General features: G+C 37.8%; 1 protein-coding gene across 2 annotated transcripts in view; it reads right to left on the bottom strand.

Moving 5' to 3' along the window:
• Positions 1-14,212, bottom strand: part of ATAD5 (ATPase family AAA domain containing 5) — a 40,799-nt gene that overhangs the window by 12,100 nt on the left and 14,487 nt on the right. For both annotated transcript variants that reach the window (XM_022595825.2, XM_022595824.2), the window contains exons 7-17: positions 11,880-12,064; positions 9,642-9,799; positions 8,746-8,905; positions 7,972-8,298; positions 5,246-5,342; positions 3,963-4,042; positions 3,593-3,735; positions 3,355-3,505; positions 1,011-1,187; positions 646-779; positions 70-163 (exon numbers count right to left, since the gene is read on the bottom strand). In XM_022595825.2, the coding sequence (XP_022451533.2) occupies positions 70-163; positions 646-779; positions 1,011-1,187; positions 3,355-3,505; positions 3,593-3,735; positions 3,963-4,042; positions 5,246-5,342; positions 7,972-8,298; positions 8,746-8,905; positions 9,642-9,799; positions 11,880-12,064 (1,706 nt within the window). The remainder of the gene's footprint in view (positions 1-69; positions 164-645; positions 780-1,010; positions 1,188-3,354; positions 3,506-3,592; positions 3,736-3,962; positions 4,043-5,245; positions 5,343-7,971; positions 8,299-8,745; positions 8,906-9,641; positions 9,800-11,879; positions 12,065-14,212) is intronic.

Raw genomic sequence — 14,212 nt, 5'->3', positions numbered from 1 at the left:
CTAAAATTAGAAGCTTTCCCCAAATATTTTAACCAAAAGTAATTAATTGTAAAATCACTGGGTACTTACCACTTGTTGTAAGGATTACAGGTCTTTTCGTGGTTGCCATGAATGTTTTGATTGCATTCAAAAAGCCAGCATCTTCTTCGAAAATGACATCAACCTAAGAACAAATGGTTATTAGAATATTAATGTAGTAACAATACACTTATTGGATATCAGTTATGTTATCATAACTGTTATGTTATCAGTTAGAGTAGATACACTATATGTCTATTAGAGCCAGAATTTATGAATTTGTGAACAGTGTGACTTCACACCATGCCAAAAGCTTACAACGTCTTATACTATTAAAAGGGTAAAAAAATTATCAAACGTTAAAAACAAAAAAATGCAGTCACCTATAATTGGATAAGTATGGGTCAGAATAATTTCTACAAACACTAAACAGTAACTGAATTGCATTCATCATGTTCCCAAAAAATTCTTCTATGGCTGACAGTTTCATTCACTTTAATTTCAAATAGATACAATTATTCCTGACCTTCTTGGCTATTTTACAGTCCTTTATAGTAAAACATACAGTAATCTTTAGAATAAGTTTTTATCAGGAGGTATCACAAATGTATACCTCTGTAAGCCTACCTCCTCAAACAGAATGAGAGATGTTGCATTTTTCCTGTTGGGCTCCTCAGCCCCAAACTCTTTGACATTTTTATTAGTTGTGTTTGTAGATTTAGTCTGAATAATTGGTTTCTGTTCAAAAGAATTTTTGATTCCTGCATAAATAAAACATTAATATTTTAGATAAAATCAACTTTTAACAGAACACTGGATATTTCCACAGAATAAACTCAAACTGAAATCCATTATCAAAACTGAAACAAAGTATCAACACTCCTATATATATGACCTTCAGTGTAACTGAGTTTTAATAAATAGCAATAGGAACTCATGAACTGTGATCATCTTTTTATGTTATCAGGGCCTCTGTCAATTTAGTATCTTACCTTTATTATTTTCCAGAAGTGCTCCTATTTGTTCATTATTTTTTGGCTTAGAAGACACTTTAAAATAATTTGCCAAAGTTTTAGGTGGAAGTACTCGCTTTGGTCCACTACTTTGTGGTGATGGTGAAGGAAGTTTTCTTGGTGATGTAACAACCTTCTTGGGGGAGCTTAATTTTTCTGCCAAAAACAAATTTCACTTAAAGACAAATATTCTAAAAATTAAACAGATGGCAAGATTGAGTTATCCACAGTATATTTCTACCCTTACCAGTTAAAAAGCAAAGGTATAAAAATTCTTTTTCTTTCTTACATTCTCTTTACAGTCAAATATTACTGTATTGTTAGTTATTCAACCAGTAGAGAAGGCAAAACCAATCATTTGGAAAAGATACTCTTTTCCAAGAAACATATATTCTTGAAGCAAAAATCTTCGTAATTCCTTAATTCACTGTCTACATCTGCTTGAGGTCAGAAGAGGCTGGAGAAAAAGTGATATCGGTACATACTAAGCACATTACAGACTTTCCTGTGCAACTTCAATTTAACCCACAGTAAACTGATATTGCAAGCAAACGATATGTTTTTCTAGATATGCTATGAAAGATGGATACAAAGTTAAAAAACAAATGGCTGATGTCTACCCTTCAGAAGCCCAACAGTGGCCTGGCATTTATTCCAGAGCGTGTCCTTTGCTCCTCTCTAAGTACCCTCATTCAGCCTTTACAAGTGCTAGTTATTATCATATGGACTCAGAGCAGGATCTTCTTTATGTACCAGCATATGTGCACCATTCCATGACTGTGTCCTATTCTTTTCTTGTACCCTCATAGACATTGCATATCATAGGTGTTCAGAAAACTTAGTGAAAATTTTGAGCTTGAAAAAATTTATCATAGATATCACAATCATGTCATAAAATAGGGCATTTTAGGGACTTCCCTGGTGGTGCAGTGGTTAAGACTCCACGCTCCCAACGCAGGGGGCCAGGGTTCAATCCCTGGTCTGGGAACTAGATCCCACATGCATGCCACAACTAAGAGATTACATGCCACAACTAAGGAGCCTGCAAGCCGCAACTAAGACCCAACGCAACCAAATAAATAATTTTTTTTTTTTTAAATAGGGCATTTTAACACCACAAGGAAAGAGGTGTAATCTTAAAAATATTTAGGGCTTCCCTAGTGGCGCAGTGGTTGAGAGTCCGCCTGCTGATGCAGGGGAAACGGGTTCGTGCCCCGGTCCGGGAAGATCCCATATGCCGCGGAGCCTGTGCATCCAGAGCCTGTGCTCCGCAACGGGAGAGGCCACAACAGTGAGAGGCCCGCGTACCGAAAAAAAAAAAAATTTAAATATCACTAAAAGTGGGATAACCAGTCGTTATGTATCTCTTGGCATGTATGCCAGCACCAAAATGGAAATGAATCTAATCAACCCCACAGATCTAACTGCCAGTTTATAAGAAATACAAGGAAGAGGAATGTGTTAACTAATACCATGAAGATATAATCAGCCAAATCTAGAATGTGAGAAATTTTATGACAAATGACCCATGTTCTTCAACAAATAAATGACATGAAAAGAAAGGGTGAGGGAGCTGTTAGATTAAAAGAAACTTAAGTGACATTAATCAAATGTAAACTGTGGACCTTGTTTGGATCCTGATTTGAACAAACCATTTGAAACAGAAAACTGAAATTAAACTACATATTACATCAAATTAAGGTATATAGTTAATTTTGTTAGGTCTGATTATGATATAGTGGTTATGCTTTTAAAAAAGTCCTTATCAGTTAGAGCTACATATTGAAATATATATACATGAGTAAAATTATGTGATGGTCCTGAGATTTGTTTTAAAACATAAAGTCCAAGAAAAATGAAAAAGGCATGTATATATATAGGAAAAGATTAAAAATGAATGGCAAAATTCCAATTATTGGGACTTCACTGGTGGCGCAGTGGTTAAGAATCAGCCTGCCAAGTCAGGGGACATGGGATCGAGCCCTGGTCGGGGAAGATCCCACATGCCACAGAGCAACTAAGCCCGTTCGCCACAACTACTGAGCCTTCGCTCTAGAGCCTGCGAGCCACAACTACTGAAGCCCATGGGCCTAGAGCCCGTGCTCCACAACAAGAGAAGCCACCACAATGAGAAGCCCGCGCACCATGATGAAGAGTAGCCCCTACGCACCGCAACTAGAGAAAGCCTGCATGCAGCAACGAAGACCCAATGCAGCCAAAAATAAATAAATAAACTTATCTTTTAAAAATGCTAATTATTAAAATTATTTTCTTAGATTTTAAGTTTTTAAACATTACAACTTCAGGAAAATAATTTACTTACTTGGTGACTTGCTTATGTTGTAGCTATTAAAAAAACAGGGTTTTTGTGAGTTTACACCTTGCTTGTCTACTTGATGGGACTGAGTAGCTTCCTTCAGCTGAGACAGAATTTGTCTACCACTGCGCTGAGAAGAGGCATTCACTTCAAATATCTAAAAGAATATATGAAAAAATGGCAGAATGGTTGATGTTTCCTTTTGTTTCAAGGGTAATTATTACATTAACATTTGTCCACTAACCTTAAATCCAAGCTCCTGAGCACAAGCATATACCGCAGCAGTTTTCCCCACTCCTGTTGGCCCTGTTATAAGAACAGTATTGCAAAGACGATTCTCTTCTTCATCATCTGAACTGCCTTTAAAGTCTATGCCGTCCAATGGATCTGAAAAATCATTCAAATGCACGTAAAACAATTGCTTAGGCATCAATTCTGTCTCACCAAACCCAATGACCAAATCCCACAAACTTCTTGCCAATAAACGTTGGAAATTCAACGTACAAAAACTAAAAAACCAAATATAAAATATCAAACAAGCAGCTTTATGAAAATTTTCAGCTAATCTAATTCTAAAAATGTTCAATGAAATGGAAAAAAATGACTCAAAATACCTTCCTGTTTCTCATCTCTTTTTCCCTTCAAATTCTGTCCTTCTTCCAATTCAGCTCTTCTTTTCCAGTCTTTCAACCAGCTACCATAAGAAAATGTATGTTAATAAAAAAATTCACAGAATATAGATATCTCTTAGATGATACGTTAAAATGATTGTCGGGGGAAGTGTTAGTTTTTAAGAACTCCATAACATTTTTGAATCAACTATATAGTAAAATAATTTTACATGGACATGAATATTTTAAAATGAAGTATTTTTTGCCTAAATCCTCAAGACAATATGTGCAAGGATATTCACTGCAACACTGTTTATATTAGCCTCCAAAAGGAAAAACCTAAAAATACATCAGTAAGGGAAAAGATACCTTATGGTATGTATGCTCACATAAGAAATCAGTACAGAGAAACTATGAAGAACTGAGTAGACTGTATGGTGACATGAAAGATGTCTAATATATTGATACAATGCTAAGTATGAGTAGAAAGATTAAGTTCTAGTCTGGAGCTAGACTGAGTTTAAATTCTAGCTCCACCACTTTCTAGCTGTGTGACCTTGGACAAATAACTCAACCTCTCTGGGCCACATTCCTCATGAGGAACAGTATTTACCCTCATAGGATTGTTCTAAGGATCAAATGAGCTAAGCATGATCAAGTGCTTAGAACAATGCCAATCTCAAAGGTTTTATTATTATGAGTCCCAATTCCTTGTATGAAATCCTTTGGGCCAGATGAGTTTTAGAATTCAGGATTTTTCAGATATTAGAAATGTAATTTGGTACATATACTACATAAAACATAATACCCCTAGTGGGTCTGTGGCAGTACATCCATAATCACTGAATATTTCTAGTTAAAAAAATATGAACTCCTACTAAGTGGGACTGATAAAGACTATAATAAACTTTATGTATATAATAAAGTTAATAAACTTTAAATTTCCAGAACTCTTTGGAGGTGGGAATTATAGACAAAGGATTATTACCTGAATTAGTAGTAATATGATCCTATTTGTTAGGAAGAAAGGAGCAAATATATGCATTAAAATTTTTCTGGAAGGTTTTACAAGACAATTTTAATAGTCATTTACCTCTAGGGAGTAGAAACAGGAGAAAAGAGGTACGTTTACTTTTCACTGAAAATTCTTCTTCCTTTTTCTTTTTTTTTTAAGATTTTACCTTGTGATGTATTACTTTATAATTTCTAGATTTTAGCACAAATAAAATAAATACTAACACTAGATTCAAAAACTATTTCTCAATTCCTTTACAAATTTTACCAACCTATGTAACTTTCTAATAGCTAGCTCATTGCCTATGAGTTCACCGGAGTTCTGAGGTTGATACTTTTCTGTCCAAAGCATGTCTTCAGTTCCAGAATCTAAAGCAAAAAATATATATTAAAGTATTTTGTTTCTTGGCATAAACATATATTCTTAGGCATTTACATTATTGTTTCATGTAACAATAAGTATTTGTACAAATATTTTTATTTACAAATTGCCAAAAAGGCAATTTCAAAACTTAACATTACATTAAAAATTTTTCACATCAAAACCCTTCCCTCTTAAAAGCTAACCACCATAAAGTCTTATGACAATAAGATTTAAAAGTATACATTAAAAATTTTAATAATCGCTCAAGAAACACAAAATATGAAAAATAATTTGTACTGTAAGAAATAATCTAAAGAACAAATGCAGCATAATTTTCATGGAGCCTCTTCTTGACAACTAAAAAGATACATTAAAACATTCTAGGAGGTCAGCCTGAGTAAACGGAGAGATGCTACACTCCCAGTTGAGAAGAGTTAGGAAGATGCCAGTCCCCTCCAAATTAATCTACGTTGTGGTATGCATCTCCCTCTCTTTTTTTTTTTGGCCGCACCACGTGGCATTAATCTACATTCTAATGCAAAATCAAAACCCAACCCCAGTGGAATCTGTGGGGTAAGGGAATCTATAGTTTATTTAGCGGAGTCAATGCATGAAAATAGTTTTAAAAAATGACGGATGGATCTAGAGATTGTCATACTGAGGGAAGTAAGTCAGACACAGAAAGATAAATATAATATGATATTGCTTATATGTAGAATCTAAAAGGGTACAAATGAACTTATTTACAAAACAGAGGTAGAGTCACAGATGTAGAAAACAAACTTATGGTTACCAGGGGTAAGGACAGGGAGGGATAAATTGGGAGATTGGGACTGACATATACACACTACCACATATAAAATAGATAACTAATAAGAGCCTACTGTATAGCACAGGGAACTCTACTCAATACTGTGTAATGGCCTATCTGGGAAAAGAATCTAAAAAAAGAGTGGATGTAGGTATATGTATAACTGATTCACTTTGCTGTACACCTGAAACTAACACAACATTGTAAATGAACCATGCTCCAAGAAAAATTTTAAAAAGGGCTGCCCTGGTGGTGCAGTGGTTAAGAATCTGCCTGCCAATGCAGGGGACAGGGGTTTGATCCCTGGCCCGGGAAGATCCCATATGCCGCGGAGCAACTAAGCCTGGCCACCCAACTACTGAGTCTGCGCTCTAGAGCCCACGTGCCACAACTACTGAAGCCTGTGTGCCTAGAGCCTGTGCGCCACAGCAAGAGAAGCCACCGCAATGAGAAGCCCGTGCACCACAACAAGGAGTAGCCCCCGCTCGCCGCAACTAGAGAAAGCCTGTGCTCAGCAACGAAGACCCAACACAGCCAAAAATAAAAACAAATAAATTAATTAATTAAAAAAATTTTTTTTAATATAGAGAGGCTTCCCTGGTGGCGCAGTGGTTAAGAATCCACCTGCCAATGCGGGAGACACGGGTTCAAGCCCTGGTCTGGGAAGATCCCACATGCTGCAGAGCAAATAAGCCCATGTGCCACAACTACTGAGCCTGCGCTCTAGAGCCCATGAGCCACAACTACTGAGCCTGTGCCACAACTACTGAAGCCCGTGCGCCTAGAGCCCATGCTCCGCAACAAGAGAAGCCACTGCAATGAGAAGCCTGCGCACCACAACGAAGGGTAGTCCCCGCTCGCCCCAACTAGAGAAAGCCCGTGCACACCAACGAAGACCCAACACAGCCAAAAATAAATAAATAAATAAATAAATAAATTTTTAAAAATACAGAGACTTGCTGTACAAATTATCAAAACATAATCTAAATGGATGAACTAATTCAATAGAATGTTTCAGAAAAGCTACGTAACCAAATGGGAATATGTCAAACACATGTGAAACAGGTGTAAAATAATAGGTAGAGTGTGATTCCAGGTTGTTGTTTTTTTTTTTTTTTGTGGTACGCGGGCCTCTCACTGCTGTGGCCTCTCCCGTTGGGGAGCACAGGCTCCGGACGCGCAGGCTCAGCGGCCATGGCTCACGGGCCCAGCCGCTCCGCAGCATGTGGGATCCTGCCAGACCGGGGCACGAGCCCGCATCCCCTGCATCAGCAGGCAGACTCTCAACCACTGTGCCACCAGGGAAGCCCCTGGTTTTTGTTTGTTTGTTTGTTTTTTAAATTTATTTGGCTGCACCGGGTCTTAGTTGCAGCACTCAGGATCTTCATTGCCGTGTGCGAGATCTTCATTGCGGCATGTGGGATCTTTTTTGTAGTTGCAGCATGCAGGATCTTTAGTTGGGGCATGCGGGAGTTTTAGTTGCAGCATGCGGGATCTTTAGTTGCAGAAGGCAGGATCTAGTTCCCTGACCAGGGACTGAACCCGGGCCCCCTGCATTGCGAGCGTGGAGTCTTAACCACTGGACCACCAGGGAAGTCTCCAGGTTTTTAAAAAAGCATATGTATTTAGGGAAGCACAGAAAAATCAAAGACCAAACAGCAATCTGTTAAACGTGGTTATCTGGAAGACTCTAATCAGTGAGGCTTCCACTTCTTATTTTGTTTGAATGTTACAGTGAGCATATATTAAGAGACAGGGGAAAAATGAGAAGTTAAAAACAAACAAAAAAACCTCTAGGACCAGAGGGAGAAAGTCTAATTTACCCGGAATAGAAGATACTTCTGATGTAGACTTGTCACCATCTATTATCAGAATATCAGAATCTTCTACAGCTTCTGTTTCCACTTTACACCTTGTACTCAAAGCTGTTCGTTTCTTCCTGGATGTTTTAGGAAATAAACCTTTGGAAGAATCTAGCTTTATCCCACTGGAGTTGTTTCTTTTGTCAAGTTCTTCTAGTTTCCCACTTATCTTTTTTGGACTTTCTGAATACTCATTTGGTTTCTTTCTTTTGGATTTATGATTTTCCATTTCCACTCGTTTCCTTTTGGTTTCTTTTCGACTGACGTCAGGCTCTAGTTTTGGACTTTCTATTTGGGGAATTATTGAAATGCATGTGCTTATTAATCAACAAAAAACAAATTTTAATACCCAATAATCTTAATACCACTTCAAAATATCCAATAGCCTTATCTATAAAGTGGAAACGCAAGAATCAAATGTGGCATACTGAAAGCAGGCTGGATAACTTGTTATTTAGATTGCCTTTTGTACGGGCTATATAAACTACCTCATCTAAGGCTTTCCTTAAATAAATTATTAGTATTTTAACATAATTAAAGCTGTCTTTGTGTTGCCAACTCTGGAAGCTGTCAGGGGCTAACACTGTATCACACAAGTTGCTTTACTTTAATTGAACAGCTCTCCCTATCAACCATAAGCAATGTTCTCTCGGTGGTGACCACTTCCAAGAGTCAATGGCTAAGCTTAGTGTTTTCAAAACGGAAATGTTAACAGAAATAATAATTATCACTAACCTTGTTTACGATGACACTTGGAAAGTACCTGGTGCTCAGTTCGCTTTTTTAGAAGCAAAGGGAAGTATTTCCTCAAAGAAAACTCGGGATTTGACCACCTAATTTCCTCCAGCAAAAGATTTCGTACTTCTTCAGTCAAATCCTTCCTTCTCCCAACAAACTGCAATAAAGAATAAAATGCTCAATTAAACCCACATTGTCCGTTAATATTAATCAGAATACTACCAACTACTTTCTGTCTATAAGTCTATGTCATTGTAGGATTAGCTTTAGTCACTAAATACAATCTTGATGGCAAAGCTGCATTTGCACAGCTTCAGAAGGACTTGGTTCATTTTTTTAAAAAATATTTATTTGTTTATTTATTTGGTTGCACCAGGTCTTAGTTGCTGCAGGAGGACTCCTTAGTTGCGGCTCATGGCCTCCTTAGTTGCGGCTTGAGGGCTCCTTAGTTGTGGCATGTGAACTCTTAGCTGCAGCATGCATGTGGGATCCAGTTCCCTGACCAGGGATCGAACCCAGGCCCCCTGCATTGGAAGCGCAGAGTCTTATCCACTGTGCCACCAGGGAAGTTCCTTAGTTCATATTTTTATTGTTCTTTCTTTTCAACTAATTGTATTTTACTCATTTATGAGATTATAATTCTGACTGATAAAGTATCTAAATGTGCTATGTAATCTAATATTCTTTTAAAACTGGCTATCATTAATTCTTAGTATGTTTTTAAAGCTCTAGGAGTATTTAAAACAGATATGTACTTCAACTGGGATTTATTTTTTAAAATTGGACTCTAGGAAGAGATGAATTTTAGGCCACAACAGTAAATATCCAAAATTTTTTCCCTCTGAAAGATATGAAGGAAACTGCCTACAATGGATGACCACTCTCATACTTACCACAACAGCAGAATTATTACTTTTTGAATTTGAATTCAATGTTGAAAATTCACCAAGAGCCATGACACATTTTGAGAGATCTATTACTTTAGTATTCAGTTCTTTAAGTTTAGTTAAGAGAGGACAAGTGGGTGGTTTCAAATGCCACAAATGGCACCCTAAAGAAAAATAGAAAAATTATGTTAATTACCTTCATTCATATCCTTACCCACTTATCAAATACCAACTAAATAAACATGAGAAGACTTGACAACAACTACATAGTTAACACAAATGTACCAAAACTCAAATGAGTATACAGGAAACAATACCCTCACCTCCAACAAATACAATTCATAAAAATTACCCAGTCTTCCCTCCCAATTGTTAAAAATAAGCAAATATTAGCATATTTTCTTTCCTTTTTAAATCAACCTTGCTAATCAGGTTAAAAATTTCAGGGGCAGTTAGCATCCTGAAATCCAGATTCTGTTACTAGGTGAGCGTGGGCATGATCCTAAGGAAAAGCATAGCTAACTTCTATAATTGAACGTACTATTAGAAAATGCTTTATAAAACTGAACTAGGGACTTCCCTGGTGGTCCAGTGGTTAAGAATCCACCTTCCAATGCAGGGGATGCAGGTTCGATCCCTGGTCGGGGAACTAAGATCCCACATGCTGCAGGGCAAGTAAGCCCACGCACCACAACTACTGAGCTTGCACGCCTCAACTAGAGAGTCTGCATGCACAAACTACAGAGCCCACACACTCGGGAGCCCACTGCACCACAACTACAGAGCCCATGTGCTCTGGAGCCCGCGCGCCACAACTAGAGGGAAGCCCGCGCGCCACAATGAAGATCCTGCGTGCCGCAACTAAGACCCGACGCAGCCATAAAGAAAATTAAATAAATCTGTAAAAAGAAAAATAAACTAGTAACAGTAACAAGAAAGCCTTCATCAACAGAATGGCCAGTGAAAGAACTGGGAAAAAAAGAAAAGTGGAATATTACTAGAAAGACTGACTGGGAAGTTCCCCATAAAAGAGAGGCTAAACAAAACTCAAAAACTATCAAAGTCATGGGCTCTCCTAGTGGCACGGTGGTTGAGAATCTGCCTGCTAATGCAGGGGACATGGGTTTGAGCCCTGGTCTGGGAAGATCCCACATGCCACGGAGCAACTAGGCCCGTGAGCCACAACTACTGAGCCTGCGCGTCTGGAGCCTGTGCACCGCAACAAGAGAGGCCGCGATAGTGAGAGGCCCGCGCACCGCGATGAAGACTGGCCCCCGCTTGCCACAACTAGAGAAAGCCCTCTCACAGAAACGAAGACCCAACACAGCCATAAATAAATAAATAAATAAATAAATAAATAAATGTGGGTTTAAAAAAAAAAACTATCAAGGTCAGAAACATAAAAGGAAAAGAAAGGAGAACAGAACATAGTGAACATTTCATGAGTAGAGGGAATAGACCAAACCAAACCACAAAGCCAGCTGAGAAGAATATAACTGTTTTTGTGCTGACAAAAAAACTCTAGGTAGGAACAACAACAAAGTAAAGATAGAACGCTTTGTACATTATCAGTAATTAAAAACTACATAAGTAAAGTAGGACTGTGGTTGCCATAGCACTTGGATCCAAAGAGAATTAGCTCAGGATCAAGCTAACACCACCTTACAAGGCTTGGGCAAACTGCTCGCTCTCGTGCACAGTGCATGTGAGAAAAGAGCGAACTAGAGCAATGGAGTACTGTTGCTCCATTGTTGGTCCAATGGAGCTCCCTGTTACCAATTCCAGGATATAGCCCACAAGATACTTTTGTGGTACTAAACAGCACAAGCTGTTCTGGAAAGGAGGCAAACAGATTTCCCTTGAACAGTGAACAGCAGACTGGACAAAGACAGGCTGGAGCTCCTCTGAGAAATTCTTAAAGATGATCTGTTCACACACAGGCTATGATTTCAGAAGGGAACTGCCTTCCTTTTAGAACACAGCGCCCGTCTGGGCAGCATTCACTTAAGGGCCCACACATATGCCTGCCCTCCCCTGGCATCAGGGGTAAGGGCTGAGGATGCCTTTGGCTTTCTTGCCCCACCCCCTTCCTCAGTCCAAGGCTGAAGAAGAGAGGATAAAACACTAAATTCCCACAAAAATCCCCATAAGAATTATACCTAAACCTTTGTCTCACCTTAAACCAACTTACATAGTTTCATATTACTACTAACATTTAAAAATATTTCATAGTAATAAACTCACCATCATCTTTTTGCTGAACATGAACGACGCTCTGGAAACTGGTACTCACTGCATTGTACACATCTAACACAGCAGCTTTCTTTGCAATTTGTCGTTTCAACAAATCTGGCAAACCACTCATTAGAAAGTCACGCTTTGCTTTAAACTGCACGTCACAAGCCTGAGGCTTCTCAGTTGCATCTTGACTTTTAAGAAAATGATGTAAGAAAAGGAGAGCTAAGGTTATAAACACTTAAAAAAATAAACTAACTATACAATAAATACTTCTTAATTTTATTTGAAAAAATTTAATCAGCTACCTGAGATGTTAGCTGGTCAAATTCTTTTTCTGCTTATCGTAAAAACGAAAGTCTTTCAGTGTTAAAAAAAATTTAAATAAAAATAAGTATATACAGAAAATAATGTCTTGAAGGACATCCACCAAAATGTCTGTCTTCCTTTTTTTTTTAATTTAAACATACATTTATATTATAATCAGAAAACAAAATCAGTGCCACATTTCTAAAAGTTAATACAAAAACTTCTAAGGTAATATTGTTTCCAATACAATAGCAGGAACCTTAAGGCCCTTATTATTGATGTCTCAGTTTCACCTGGCTTATCCTGTATTGCTAATCATAAGAATCTTGACTTTAGCGGGAAGTTGGTGAAAGGGTAGACGAGGATGGGATGATGGAGTGGCAGAGGGGAGAGAGAGCATGGTGCTGGTGTGTCACGGCTTATACACCCTTCCTAGCCTGCCATATATAGAGTGAGGACTGTAATATTCTCTGCAAACTGAAATTTGGGTTGGTAATTAAGAAGAGGCTTCAAAAATTTCTATTCCTTTCCCATTTGAGAGAAATGAAGAAAAGATGAGATCTAAAGCCAGACTGAAGAGATTAATCTCAGAAAAGAGGAGGTGTACCTTTTTGACTATTAATTGGAGGGAAGGATGAAAAGATGGGTGAAGTAGCTATATTAGTATGTGCCTATAGCGGAAGGTAGACTTTAAGGAGGGGGTACAAGGTACTAATAAAAAATATACACACATATATTATATACAGTTAGAAACAGTTTTGATGTGTGTGTGTGTGTGTGTGTGTATGTGTGTATTTCCTAGCTTTATCTGCTGAGAAAGCCTAGAAGCACTGATACCTCAGGAGCAAAATAAGCACCTCCACTAAAAGGAACCAGGGCTCCTTGCAGACGAGGCTAATTACAGAGCTGGGGCAGGGCAAATAAAAGATGAGCCTGGAATATCTTTGTGTTCAAAAAAGTAAGAAATGCTCTATAAATGATGAGTATGTGTCAAAGGGGCATAGAAACCAAGCTGAAGGGCTTCCAATGGCCAAATTAGAATCGATTTGAGCATTAAAATTATTAATGGATTAAAACCCAGAGAATAAAACAGGAATCCATGAGTAAATGGGTAAATACTGGAAACAACCCAAATGGCCACCAATAAAAGAATAAATTGTGGTAAATATATTCGTATAAGGAATACTATTCGGCAATAAAAAAGAATAGACTACTGATATTCTTTGACTGAAAGAAGCCAGAGACAAAAGTGTACCTCCTGTATGATTTCATTTCTATGAAATTCTAGAAAAGGCAAACTAATCTATACCAACAGAAAGCAGATCACAGGTTGCATGGCACTGGGAGTGGAAGGCAGGGATGAACTGCAAAGAGGCAAAAGGGAATTTTTGAGTGATGAAATGTTCTCTATTGTGGTGACGATCACACAGATGTGTACATTTGTTAAACCTCAAACTGTTTACTTAATATGGGTGCATATGATTGTATGTACATTATGCCTGAATAAAGTTGATTTTAAAAAATATATGTGTACTGAACAAGAGCAGTTAGGCACAAAACAATATATACAAAGTTTACATGAAGTTCTAAAACAGACAAGACTAACCCATGGCAACTGAAGTCAAACTAACTGATGGTAATAGAAATCAGAAGAGTGGTAACCTTTTGTTGTGGTGGTGATGGTGGTGATACAGAAAAAGAGTAAGTAACCGTTACGGAGTAAGAGAGAGATGTTATATCTTGACATCTTGATACACTTTGATAAGTGTACTTATCAAAACTGTATGCTTAAGATTTGTGCGTTTAACAATATGTAGTTATTCCTCAATAAAACTGAAACAGGAAAAAAAAACAAATAACCTGAACTCATGTCCCTAAACCTGGTCTTCTTCCATCATGCCATCTACTGGCACAGACCAGAACTTAAGTGTCATCCTTCTACCTTCATCTCTCCCACCCCCAGCCCCCGTGTCTAATTAATCATCAAGGGTTCTTAAATTTATCTCCTAAAATCTTTTCATACATCATCTCCA

The sequence above is a fragment of the Delphinapterus leucas genome, chromosome 19 (assembly GCF_059928025.1).
Source record: "Delphinapterus leucas isolate spDelLeu-1000000601 "Yukka" chromosome 19, BTC_Dleu_Yukka2, whole genome shotgun sequence".
NCBI classification, from domain to species: domain Eukaryota; kingdom Metazoa; phylum Chordata; class Mammalia; order Artiodactyla; family Monodontidae; genus Delphinapterus; species Delphinapterus leucas.
Note: the sequence above shows the minus strand (reverse complement) of the source record. Positions and strands in the feature narration are given on the sequence as shown.